This window comes from Saccostrea echinata, unplaced genomic scaffold, assembly GCF_033153115.1.
Source record: "Saccostrea echinata isolate AGI-Se365-2 ecotype Australia unplaced genomic scaffold, CSIRO_AGI_Sech_v1 ptg000051l, whole genome shotgun sequence".
NCBI classification, from domain to species: Eukaryota; Metazoa; Mollusca; class Bivalvia; order Ostreida; family Ostreidae; genus Saccostrea; species Saccostrea echinata.
Window position 1 is genome coordinate 6,794,836 of NW_026889800.1, and position 13,600 is coordinate 6,808,435.

The 13,600-nt window shown below is 34.4% G+C and overlaps 1 protein-coding gene and 1 pseudogene across 1 annotated transcript; both read left to right on the forward strand.

The window, feature by feature from the left end:
• The first annotated feature begins 995 nt into the window (after positions 1 to 995).
• LOC133203513 (uncharacterized) lies at positions 996 to 1,488 on the forward strand. The gene has a single exon (XM_061339288.1). It carries the CDS (start codon positions 996 to 998, stop codon positions 1,476 to 1,478), a length of 483 nt encoding a protein of 160 aa, XP_061195272.1. The 3' UTR covers positions 1,479 to 1,488.
• Positions 1,489 to 8,826: 7,338 nt separating this feature from the next.
• LOC133203514 (short-chain collagen C4-like) lies at positions 8,827 to 12,329 on the forward strand (annotated as a pseudogene).
• The last annotated feature ends 1,271 nt before the right edge of the window (positions 12,330 to 13,600 follow it).

The window sequence follows — 13,600 nt, forward strand, 5'->3', positions numbered from 1 at the left end:
TTAGGACAGCGCCGCGAGAATTCCATCGGCATTGAAAGCAATTTGTTTACTTGCCTAGATAGCCAAGCGGTCTAGCACGCTGTTTCTGTACTGCTAAGAGACGGATGCTGTAGGTCGAGAGTTCAACCCCGGGTTGGGGCAGAAGTGGGTATCCTTATAAAAGCGATTTTCATTGTGCTTTCTATATTACTATTCCTTCACTTAGGGCAGTTATATTAGTTAAGAAGTCGTTGTAAAATGGATATATATATATATATATATATATATATATATATATATATATATATATATATATATAGATATATATATATAAAATTTACTTAAACATATATTTTTAAGCTAGCGGAGTGTTTGTACGTTGGGGGAGAAAGGATTGTCCTTCAGATAATGAGACAGAACTTGTCTATTCGGGTACGTAAAAGATCAGTACAATTTTATTTTATTTAATATTTAAGAAATGTAGTATCATTTTCAATTTTTTAGATGTAAATACGGGTTGGTCATGTTATCGAATCCCAGATTTGATCACCTGCCAACCCGTATTTACATTACATGCCAACCCGTATTTACATTCCGATAAAAGTTTGAAAATGATAGTCTTATTACTTATATTTAATTTGAGACTGATTTACAACGTATACTTTGTACTAGAGTTTAAAATCCATAAAATGATTTAAATTTTTCAAATCTTGGCGATATAAATTGAATGTGTTGAACTCGTATACCACTTACATGTATGACGTCACTGTAAAATTACCTCAATAGTTTATAAATGAACAATGAATTTAAGGACACATGACCAACCTGTTTTTACATAGAATCTAATATGCCTTGCTTCGATAGTACTAAAAAAGAGAAAACACTTGAAAATGTATAGATCATATAATAAATTTAACAGTAGCCCTGAGAGTGTATTAGTGCATTTATGTTTTGGAACTGTTAAATATTTTAATCCTGAACGTTTATTCTTTCTTTATCATTGTACTAAATAATTCATGTTAGTGTATATACACTGTTCAGGATTTGGTGGTGGCTCTTGGCCTGATCATAGTGGTGCTGCAGCTGAGTTTGTGTGTTTACCACCTGATCCTAATCTGACCACAAAATTCACCTCCTCTAAAGCATTCATGTATGGAGCAGAATACGACGTCCCTGGTTTTGGCCATCATAATGGGGATGACCTCCCTTGTGTGGTTTGTAGAAGGACGACACAATCCAGCGTGTTGATGATTCCAGGAAAGAACAACTGTTACTCAGGATGGACAGAGCAATATCATGGATACCTCGCAGCGGGACTTTTCAATTCTCCAGCTGCTACGCAATACATCTGTCTAGACGAACACCCTGATGTTCTTACTGCAGGAGAACGGAATGACAATGGAAAATGGTTCTACCCTGTCAAAGCGGTGTGTGGAGCACTGGCATGTCCCCCATACCACAACAATATGTACCTAACATGTGTTGTGTGCACAAAATAAACACATGCAGCAGAACATGCATCTGTAAATTTTATTTTTAATGAAATACTTGTAAAATCTTGAAATTTGTCGCTTTTCTGATTACAATTTCCTTTTCAAACATCGCATGAACTAAGAATAACAGACGTTAGAAAGCAAAATTTATGTCAAGGACAAATAATAAATACTAGCAAAGTCATCTTTGAAATGGACAGATTTATTTCGAAGACATGTGTATCATAAGACGTAGAAATTTTGAACAACAAAGTTAATAAACTTTCCATTTTTAATCATAGTTGTTTGTCAAGAGAAATGATACAGATTTACCTTATTCAATTGCAAAATAAAAAAAAACTCACAGTAAACTAAACCATTTTTAAAATACAGAATATATATTATATCAAATAAAAAACTACATGTATCATGTTCAGATAAAAAAAAAACTAGTGGATGTAATCAGAATGTATTGTGATATTGTATGAAAAGGGCTATTCGACCTTGACGACCCTCTACATCTCATAAATTCACAGCTGAACAATTTCATGAGGTCCAGAGTGTTCATAATTCAAATTAATGTGTAAAAGGTGAAGATTACGAACAATCGTGTAAAGAATATAAGTTGTGAACAGAGCAAAAAACACTGAACCATGAAAACACTAGAGGTGGGATCAAGTGCTTAAAAGAAGTAAGCATTCATTGTCGACCGGTCACTGTGGCCGTTAGCAATACGTATTGATGAGGAAGAGGGAGCGATCCATGGCAAAATTTTGAATAAAAACCATTTCCTAACTATTGATATGGAACATTTCAGACCCAGCGATAGGTTGTATTAGTATTGTTAACAAATTACATGCATTTGTTGGTACTTTGCCTCGATCTAAAACTTTACTCAGAGTTTAGGCTAAGCACTACATAAACACCATATGCAGGTGGATTTTGATATAAGGGAAGTTGTCTATAAAAAACATTTGCTGATGTCATCCCGTTTGTCAAATGGTATAGCAGTTGCTTTATCAGGAAAACATCCACACATGAAACAGATGTGGCAGATTTGGTGGTATTTTTTATTTCCAATTAATTGGGAAGTATCGAGTCGACTTATGAATGAGGGCCAGTGTAAATTGATAAAATTCCTTTCCTTTAACTAAATGTTGAGCTGGAAGTTAAAGCAAGAGTTTTTTCTTCTCATACAGAAGTTTTTTAATAAATTCTGCTTTCATATTAGTGTATATACAATCGACATCAAATAGATTGTTGGAAGAACTGAACAGTTTTGCACTGAAATCCAAGCATACAACTGCAGCATATTATTGTTGGCACGATTGAGAACCTTTCTGATAGTTTAATCTCATATTTTACTCTAGAAATCCCAAGCTCAAACATTTTGGCGTTATATAGTACTCAAAAAAGAATCACTATTCGATAATTTTGTAAACGAATTGCAACTTACTGAATTATCGATATTATTGCGCTGCCCTAGTGAACAGGGCATAAAACATGGCCCCCGGAAATTCAAGAGGTCGGATCAGTCTCTAGGAGGAGTAAGCATCCGCGGTCACACCCGCCATGAGCCCTATGTAATGATCATGTAGACAAAATACCAGTGTTACTTTGTCAAATAAAATATGGAGATAACGAGCAGTACTGAAGCACAAAGTCCATTTAAACAATATATCGGGAGCAGAGCACTCACGGACCTCCAAAACAGCAAATGTTGGATCAGGTGCTATGGTGGAGTGTGTATCCCCTGCGGACAGCACAGGACGAAAGACCATCTTTAAGCAATCGCTTAATGGTGGCTTAATGGTAGCTTAATGGTGGCTTATAGAAGTTAATTCCTTTAAGCCACCATTAAGCTGCAGCTTCTAGGTGCTTAATGTCCAAACTTCAATAAGCTACCATTAAGCCACCTTTAAGCTGCAGCTTAATGGTGACTTAATGTCCAAACTTAATTAAACCACCTTAACGCATCCAGTATCAAGTCTTTAAACTAACTTGTTAAGTTTGAAGTTGTTTCAGTATCATTTCCGCAAATACTTATTCAATTCATAATTTTTTTCTCGCTATTTCTAACATCTTTGTCAATGCGGTTAAACTCGGGAACTGAGAACAGCTTCATCAGATGCCTTAAAATTTTCGCTCCCTAAAATCAGTTTGTTCGAATACTTGTTTTAAAATTATTTTTATCCATAAATAAAAAATATATATTAATTTTTATAAAAAAAATCACATATTTTTCTTTTGTGTTTGGAGAGCCACGTTCCACTGCCGAATTCATAGGAAATGTAATTAGAGTCATTTTCTTCTGGAATATCTCTGTCTCTTAATTTTTCTTTGGGTAGAGAAAAGTTTAAGATATAAAAAAAAATATAGGTATAGATTATATTGCCAATCTTTGAATTAATTCATGAATAATTTGAATTAATTCGTGGTTAAGTGCCATTATTTTTCCCTTTCTTTTAAAATACTGCAGAAGAATTTATTTAAAATAATGCAGAAGTAAGAATTTATTTAAAATAATGCAGAAGTAAGAATTTATTTAAAATAATGCAGAAGTAAGAATTGATCAAAATATAGTCGGTCTTCACTGATTGTTATTTCAAAATCAATTTTCAGAAGAACAGCCGATCAGATTAAACAGGGTATCCGACCAGATTTATACACATTGAGAAGCGGGGTAAAATAATCAGTGTACAGTATATCGACTAGTTAGACAATAGACCTTAATTAGGGGTCCCCACCAGTCCCCGGTCAATTAACAGGAAACTATACACGGGAACGTACAGTGATAGATTTTGATGATCTATTTTTTACAAAACTTAAAATTTACGCAAGCATATAACAAATTAGAAATTATGATTGTACACAAAAAGACAATTATTTTGATACCCATAATGATATAAAAAGAATTAAAACTGAAGATATGTAACAAAAATATTTTATAACTTAATTGTTACGCAAAGATTGTCAAAAATCGTAAATATCCGCAGCATATTAAAAGAACTATAATCTGGTTTTTTTTTTTCCCCAATCGTTCTCTTTCGATGATATATTCCTTTTTAATAACAAAATTTTGTTATATCTGTGGAATTTCAATCTTTTCATGCTTATAAATCGGCGAATAACAGAACGAGGAATTCAGTTACTTAAAATCAAAAAGTTGTTTCACACCATCACACCGAAATCCGGTCCAAGGTTAAGAAATATTAACGTAATATAAAACTTTATCAAAATTTCTTTTTTAAAATATATACATATATATAAATATAATTATTCGTATTATTGATTAATAAATATAAACATCAGAAAAAAAATACATGTACATTCCAAACAAGTTTTGTTAAAAATAAAGGTTTTATATTTCACTTCAATTTCAACAGCTTCGATAGCTCAGTAATTAAAGCGTTCGCCCTCCAATCTAAAGGTCGTACGATCGAATCCTGTTGGGAGTGCTTCTTTTTTTCATTTATTTTTTTTTTTAATTTTCTTTCTTTTACATTATTTTCGCTGAATTAACAAATGTATAAACTCGACATTTATAATTTTTGTGAAGAAATCATTATAAAAATAATATTTAACCCGTAAAAGCAGTTTTATCAACTGCGTAATGGTGACTTAATGGTGGCTTAAAGGTGGTTTAATGGTAGCTTAATGGAGTTTGGACATTAAGCACCTATAAGTCTGGCTTAATGGTGGCTTAATGGTGACTTAATGATTGTCTAGAAGCTACCATTAAGCACCTATAAGCCACCATTAAGCCACCATTAAGCTACCTTTAAGCATCCATTAAGGGCTTTGAGATGGCTTAATGGTTACTTAATGGTGGTGTATTTATTACTTAAATGTAGCTTAAAGGTGCTTAATGGTGACTTAAAGACAACCATTAAACCATCATTAAGGACCTATAAGCCACCATTAAGCCAAACTTAAAGGAAGTGTTTCATCTTGTGCAGGTCACACCCGCTGTGTGCTCCTTGTCATGGTCGGGAAAAAGGATAAATTCGTAGACAATTCAGTATGTAAATAATGGCCTAACAATTAGGATTTAAAACGTCAGTCAGTATTTGACTTAATAATAGATTGAATTTGCTGACAATGTCATTGTATCGACCAAAAACCTGCGAAGTGATGACTTCAAGCGAGGCTATTGATATCCTTGTTTCATGAACTTGTTTATCATTAGCTTGCCTCCTTCCAGATATTGTTCATACGTAGATCATGCTCTCGCGTATAGAATGAACTGGGAAACAAAAATCCCATATGCAGGTGATAAGGGTATATTGCTACATAAGTTAGGGAAGTTGACGATTAAAAAATTGCAGTCGTCACGTTTATCATAAAGCTTTGCTGTAATGTTACATGTACCATTAAAGTCTTCTTGTAAATGTAGTAAGATATTCAATATGCAACAGATGTGTCAGACACAGCAAACTAAGTGTTTTATTCTTTTCATGAAGAATGTTTTGAATAAATTCTGTTCCATATGAATACAAAAAGGTCTCGTTAATATAAGGGGGCGCAATGGGTACTCGTGGGAATTCTAACAGAATTCCATCAGATTGATGGAAGACCTCATCTCCAAAAACTTCATAGATATTGTTAATCAGAAACTCAAGCATCTTTTATCTATCAACTTCAGAGTACTTGTGTGTACAATCAGAATTTTTAACAAAATAATTTTGCAAATGACCTATGACAAGGTATGTATATTTATGAGTTCCATTTTTATTGAAAAAAAACAGCTGTTTATGATGTTTTGACTTAAATTTTTCGTGGGGAATGGTTGTATAAAGTAAGTATTTAGTATTTAAAATAACTAGTAATTTAAAGGGGGACTAACGATGGTATGGAAAACGTCAGCCAAAATATGACCCAGTAAGTGTAGATTTGCAAACAAAGTCATTATAAAGGCCAAAGAATTTACGAAATTCTGATTTTAAAAAAGGTTGTTGAAATCTCTGTAACACAATTTTTCTATCAGTAGCTTGTCCCGAAAATAAGCCGTAGTCGTCATTGCAATTCCATGTACAGTCAAACCGTATTATCTCGAACTCAAATGGACCAAGTAAAATTTTTGAGATATCCGAGGGTTCGAGATATCGAGGGTAATATAATTAAGAAATCTGTGCAATCTGTTGCTAGGACTTCTAAATCACTTCGACATAGGATATCTCCTTTATTCTGAGTAATTTATAAAACTTTTATAAAACACGTAGCGACTAATTGTTATTCATTTAAGAAAGTGAGATATCTAGCAACTAATGGCTACCTTAGTCGCAGTAATCTTACATGTAATACAGAGTTCTGAACATGTATTTAGAATTTGATTCTTTTTTACATGCATGATTTGACTGATTTTTTAAATGGCCGTAAATGTTATATTTTTTTTGCCTGGATACTTTAATTAAAATTAATTGTCCATGATCCTTTAACTCCCCCCCCCCCCCCCGATTATGCTAAGCAAGCACGATTTCAAAGAAGCTACATTTTTTTTTATATGGCATATATCAGAACGTGCATTATCTTTTAAGTTTTTCATAATGTTCATCGTATGACATAAGAGATCTAGATTTTAATGATTTCAACCTTAGCATTCTATGAGACCACTTACTATGTTACGTATAATACTTCATAATTGTCAATTCTCTCTTTTCACATTTATTTTAGAATGCTTTCTACTTCAGTAAGAAAACAAAGAGATTATCAACTAACATTACTACAGCCAAACTTTATTATCTTGAACTCGATGGGACCAAGGAAAAAAAACTTCGAGTTATCCGAGGATACGAGATATCGAGGGTAAATTACCTAAAGAAAAAGCGGTTGGGACTCCCAGATCACTTCGACATATCCATATGCATGGTATTAGAGATATCAGTGTTTGAGATATCGAAGTTGAACTGTATATGATTTATTGGCAATAATTAAATGGACCACTGAGTGTATCGTACAAACACATGTGTAATATATTTGAACATTTTAAGTAATCACATGGTTTATAGTTTTATACAAAAATTATCTGATACTTTAATTAAGTTCGTTCCACATCGTACCAGAAGGTGGAGTTTAGGAATATTGTAATATTGTATGATTCTCGCTTTGGATGAGAGAGAACCCAGGTTCAAATTCTGCATGGTCAATCCAGCATTTTTTTTAAATGTTTTTTTTTTTCGATTCATTAGATAGTGATAATATTCAACATATGAAATGAAGAAGTTATGACGTCTGGCGTGTACAAACCTTCCCATAAAATCATTATTAGAGTGTGATAAATATTTTATATAAAAAGAATCTTATGTTCACATTTTAAAGAATAAGCAATCAAATCTATATATACATATTTGCATTTTTTTTTTATTGTCTTCAGTATATACATTTAATAACTCTGCAAATACAGGGGGTCCGAATCAACCCATACCCCCCACCCCCCACCCCACCCCCACCCCCAGATTTGCACATGCTCTTCTTTTTTTCTTAAGCGAGGGAAACACATTCTCTGAATTAGCTTGTTCATATTTAAATGAAAATACAATTTGTATATATTTACATATGATTTTGAAATTTACCTCACTAGTGTATTAAATAATGTAGATATCGAGGCCATTTATCTCGGGAAAGTTTTAGCGTAATGTTTAAAAGTAAATTAAAGCGTCAGAATATTTACAAAATTTAACTATAGTAAACTACTAGTAATTAACTGTGGTTAACTATTGTGTATAGATTTGCTAGTGTAAACATCTCAACAGAACAGAAAATGTATACATTTTTTTAACTTTTAAGTAATTAATATCCTGTCGCCATGTAAAAATACACCCAAATTTTTATTTCTGGCGAATGTTTTCATACTGCTGGCCTAATATTCGTACCATAGACCTGAACGCAGTTTTTTTTTTATCAATCCCAATAAGATACAAAGTCGCACATAGCAAGAACTTTAGTCACGAATTCACAATATTTTCTTATCTATCATAAGTTCTTATTTAATTTTGACATGTTTGACAGATTTTGAGTTTGTCAAACTGAAAACAATGGGAGTGCTTTACTTTTCGATCATCTTTATACAAGTTCTAATTGGACATGCTGAGAAGAGAATTTTGCTGAATGATCCAGACGTGATCTTGTCTCAAATCCATGACCTGGAGAGAAAGTATCAGGACGTATTATCGAAATACTCTGATTTATCTGCAAAGTATTCTGACATATCGTCGAAATATTCAGATCTTGAAACTAAAACAGCTGATCTAGCAACAAAATACGATGCCGTACCTTTGAAACCTTCCGGTATTTATTTTTCTGAAACTTTTACTAAAGATTGTTGACTCATATTAAAAGACAGAAATCATTCTATAAAAAGTATTTCATTGGAAACATGAAAGTCCTTCCAAAAGGGATGAAAAGGTCAGTACAAGCAAAGGTATGATCATTTGATGCATATTGACGATTTGCAGTCATGATGTTTGGGATGGATTAACTCACTTTTAGATTGCAGACGACAAATAATGACGTAGTCAGTGTAAACAGGAAGCAGTCATCATTCTAAAAATACTCGAAGCGTAGCATCAAATCGTGTCTACATCAGCTATAACTAAAGCGACCATTTGCATTCATATATAACGTAACGTAAACCGTTCCAATACCTTTGTCCACAGTCTGTAGATGCAAAAAAGGAAAAGGCAAAGGATTCTCAACCTAGCAATGGAATACTGCAGGCTCCCATAGAGCTTTTCAAACCATCTTCATATGTTTTCAGCTTTTTTTTTTCTTTTGCTAGATGGCAAGTTCAGCAAGAAAACTCTTATGCAGGTATATTTCCTTCATTCGACTTCTTAACGAACTGAATGAGTGTATGCTGTATAAATTCTCATTCGAAAATTTTCACTCACACAGAGACGTCAGTAGAAACCCTACCAAAAGGCTACCGTAACATGGTAAATACCGAGTAACGAATCGAAATGTTATCAATCTCATATATTCAGCAGAGAATACGAATCGTGAACAGGGCAAAAACACGGACCTCTGGAAACACCAGAGGTGGAATCATGTATTCCTAGAAAGAGTACACATCCCCTGTTGACCGGTCACACCCGTTGTGAGCCCTTTGATCTGCACATGGAATTTGTCATACATGTACTCTTATCAGTCCCTTGCTTGGTGTCCATGTATTCTGTTCAGCTGGTAAGTGATGAGTATAGTCTTGTGGATGTACATCTTGACATCTTGATAAATTGGCTGGTGCTGTATTCTCCCTATTGTAGCATTGCAGAAAAAACGCATGCATTTCAAGACATATTTGTATTTTGTCACACTTCTTTGTTATATATTCCTTTCTTTTCTGATATGTCCCTGGCCTATTGAAAACAACAGGGGTAATTCTGGCCATACTACATTAATTGCCTCTTTCTTTTATAGTATTCATGTTCAGCAAGTAAATGATGACGATCGTCATGTAGACTTGTGCAGATCAAGGGTCATATCCTATCAAGGAATTGACGCTCTGAGCATTATCAAAACATCCTATGTTGTTATTCGAGTTGTGAAAGGGCACAATATGTAGTTGAACAAGGTTGGAACATTACTGCTATTTTTTTTAACTTTTTGATTTGTTGAGTATATTTGATAGGCTCAGTCAAGACTGCAAATTGCAATCATCTACAAATAGGTTCTTTTCTTTAGGGCAATCAAGTCCCATGCTCCCATAAGCCCTCCTCCCAGAATACGTTAAATGCTTTCATCAAGTTTACAAGGAAAATTCAGAGGTTCTTTTTGTGCAAACCTCATTTCTCATGAAGCTGTAGATTGCCGAGATCATGTTGACTATACCCCCAATTGCTTCTGAAACTCTACATGTTGGTATAGACCACATCAACAACCAAGAATTGGATATTGTGTTATTATGCTATGTGTCATATGGGCCAGGATATTCCTCGCAACACTCAAGAGTGCAATACGTCTCGGTTGTCGGATGATTCTCTGTCCAATTTAATTATATTCACATGTATCTGATTTTGGTCTCTGTGAAGGCTTGCAATTTTATAAGTTTCACCACCTATCAAATAATTTGCAAAGGGTCTAAGGATTTTTATAGACTACTAGTATGCAGTTCTTTTTGAAATCATATTTTGAAAAGGACATCTTAAAGATCAAATAAAGATTTGGTGTGGCATTTTCCGTAGACAGCTAAGATGTAGTGGAAACCTGTCAACAATATATCAATCCTACTATTACATTTCAAGATTAAGCAACAAAGGATAATTAAATTTAACCCAAATAAATAAATTGAAAAGGTCAGATGTTGAAAATGGAATTTGAAAACGATTAGAACATTGAAAAGTTGTTCGTAATTTCGTTACTTTCTTCAATGATTTTGTTCACTATCCCATTCTATATTCCGCATAATATGGTGTATACTTGTATATTACAGCCAGTGGAGTATTTGTACGTGGGGGCGAAAAGAATGTCCGTCTGACAACAACACAGAACTTGTTTACACATTTAAAGAAGAAACATTATGGTTGATTGAATGATTAAATGTATCTTCTTTTAGCTTTGATTCGAGAATTTTACACTCATATACAGTAAATATGGAGATAACGATCAGTATTCAAGCTCATTGGGATATATCACGAAATTAGTTTATTATACTTTTTTGTACAATACGGGTTAGTGTAGATATATTATTTTCTTATTGAAGCTCGTCTGCCATCTACCTGTCTATAGTCGGCTATTTTCTACTTCTCTTAAATTTTAATCAAATCTAGTACAAACATCATCATGCAAAAGAGAATATTTTTGAGTGTTGCATTCAATCTTGTAGAAAATTAAATAAAAAAAATAAGAAAGTTCATTTTAAACTCTCGAGAATTCTCATATGAAGCTTCTTAACTATAATTCGCTAGGCAATTTGAGGTAAAAGCTGCGGGTTTTTCGGATGAGACCTTAAAACCAAAGGCCCCGGGTCTTGACAGACATTATTTTGATAAAGATCCCTCACTGCTCAATGGTCCGGAGTGCAGAGTAAAGGTCTAAATTTGAAGCACTTCGCCGATATATGGTGATGTCTCTTTATGAGTGAAAAAATCTCGAACAGACGTAAAACAACATACAATCGATCTACTCAAAAGCTGAATGGCTATAATTAGTCACATTAATTTTTTACAATTCCCTGGTGTTGATCTTTTTTTTTTTATTCATTTCTTGGTCCGTCTATTGTAAGAGGCCTCAGGGTTCAAAGTTTCACAAACAATATATACATTTGTAAAGAACAACAAGACTACAATTTAATGTTCGACTTTAGACCTCGATATTTTCATTAATATTGCTGAAATCATGAAATTTGATATGGCTACTTCATGGAGATTCATTTACCTACATAATTATTTTTAGAAAGTTTGGTGTAGTGTTTTGACCTTTTGTAGGATTCGGTGGAGAATCTTGGCATGATCATACTGGTGCTGCAGCCGAGTTTGTTTGTTTACCACCCGATCCTAACCTGACCACCAATTTCACCTCCTCCTATGCTTTTATGTATGCGCAGAATACGATTCGACTGACTTTGGCCTGCATGATGGAGATGATTTGCCTTGTGTGGTTTGCAGAAGGAAAACACAATCCAGCGTGTTGATGATTCCGGGAAGGAACAGCTGCTACTCAGGATGGACTGAGCAATATCATGGATACTTGGCAGCAGGATACTATGCAAGTAAAGCAGCCTCACAGTATATTTGTCTGGATGAACATCCCGAAGCTCTTAGAGCAGGAGAACGGAACGACAATGGAAAATTTGTCCATTCTGTCAAAGCTGTGTGTGGCGCACTGGCATGTCCCCCATACCACAACAATATGTATCTAACATGTGTTGTGTGTACCAAATAAAAACAGGTCAATGACGTCTTTAACTTTCATCCAATGTAATATAAAATAAAATTATGACATATTTCTTATTATTTCTTTGTAGTACAGCATGCACTGTTAATATCAGAATAAAAGCAAAATATTACATTAAATATCGAAGACAGAAATAAATATTTTTTTCAAAATTTAATTTTTGAAATAAACTATTTATTTGGTAGCGTACTAGTATACGTTTAATAGTACAAGACTTCAAAACTCTAAACAATAATAGCTGTTTCAAGCAAACATCTTGTGTCAGCAAATATAAAAGGTTAGATAAAATCCCAGCTCAGAATACTAGTGATTGATAAAGTATGGAATCCGGAAAGGTTCATGTCGTTAACTTTGAGTCGATAGAGCGATGACGCGATAATGCGATGACGATGGAGCGATGACGATGAAGAGATGGTGCGATGACAATGATGCGATGGCACGATGAAGCGATGATACGATGGTGCGATGACGATGGCGTGATGGTACGTGACGATGGCGTGATGTTTAATATCGCTCCATCGTGCTATCGCACTACCGTCATCGCATTGTCGCGCCATCGCATCATCGTCATAGCAATATCGCACCATCGCTTCATCGTCATTGCGTCATCGCTTCATCGTCATCGCGCCATTACATTATCACGCAATCGACCCTTTCGTGGGTGCTAGATGGTGCGAAAGAGAACAAAGTTGCCCTTTCCAGATTCCATAATAAAGAGCCTTTTTACATATTTTCTATGAAATAATACAAGACCGGTGCAATTGACCCGGAAAAACAATATATCTACTGAAAAAGCCATCATTTCTACAACAATAAAGGTATTAAGGAGCATTCTATTGAATAAATTTATCAAAAATTCAATAATTTACTAGATACGGCAACATCATAAAAATTGAAGGTATGATGTCAGTTCTGTTTGTACGATGGTCTCGTTAAATCTGTCTCCGATGTTCTGACACGCGATGCAGCAAGGGGGAGGGGGTGGTGTTAACGTTTTATCCGACGTCAATTCGAACGTCGTTGTGCGGCTTTCAAATTCCAACAAATTAAAGGTTACATCTCGTACCGACCGTCGATACTAGGGTTAGTCCTTGCACATCACTCGACTGATTAAGGTTATTATTTGCACACTGGGTTTGTTTCCCACCCAATCGGAAAGAGATTAAGGTTGGTTGTTGCACATATTGAAATGATTAGGGTTAGTCTCTCACCTTCCTGAGAGATAATGTCGCCCGCGTGGCGCAGTGGTTGGAGCGTCT

Bases quoted from the DNA above. Each gene is read 5' to 3' on its own strand.
- LOC133203513 (XM_061339288.1), top strand. From the start codon at position 996: ATGTTAGTGTATATACACTGTTCAGGATTTGGTGGTGGCTCTTGGCCT.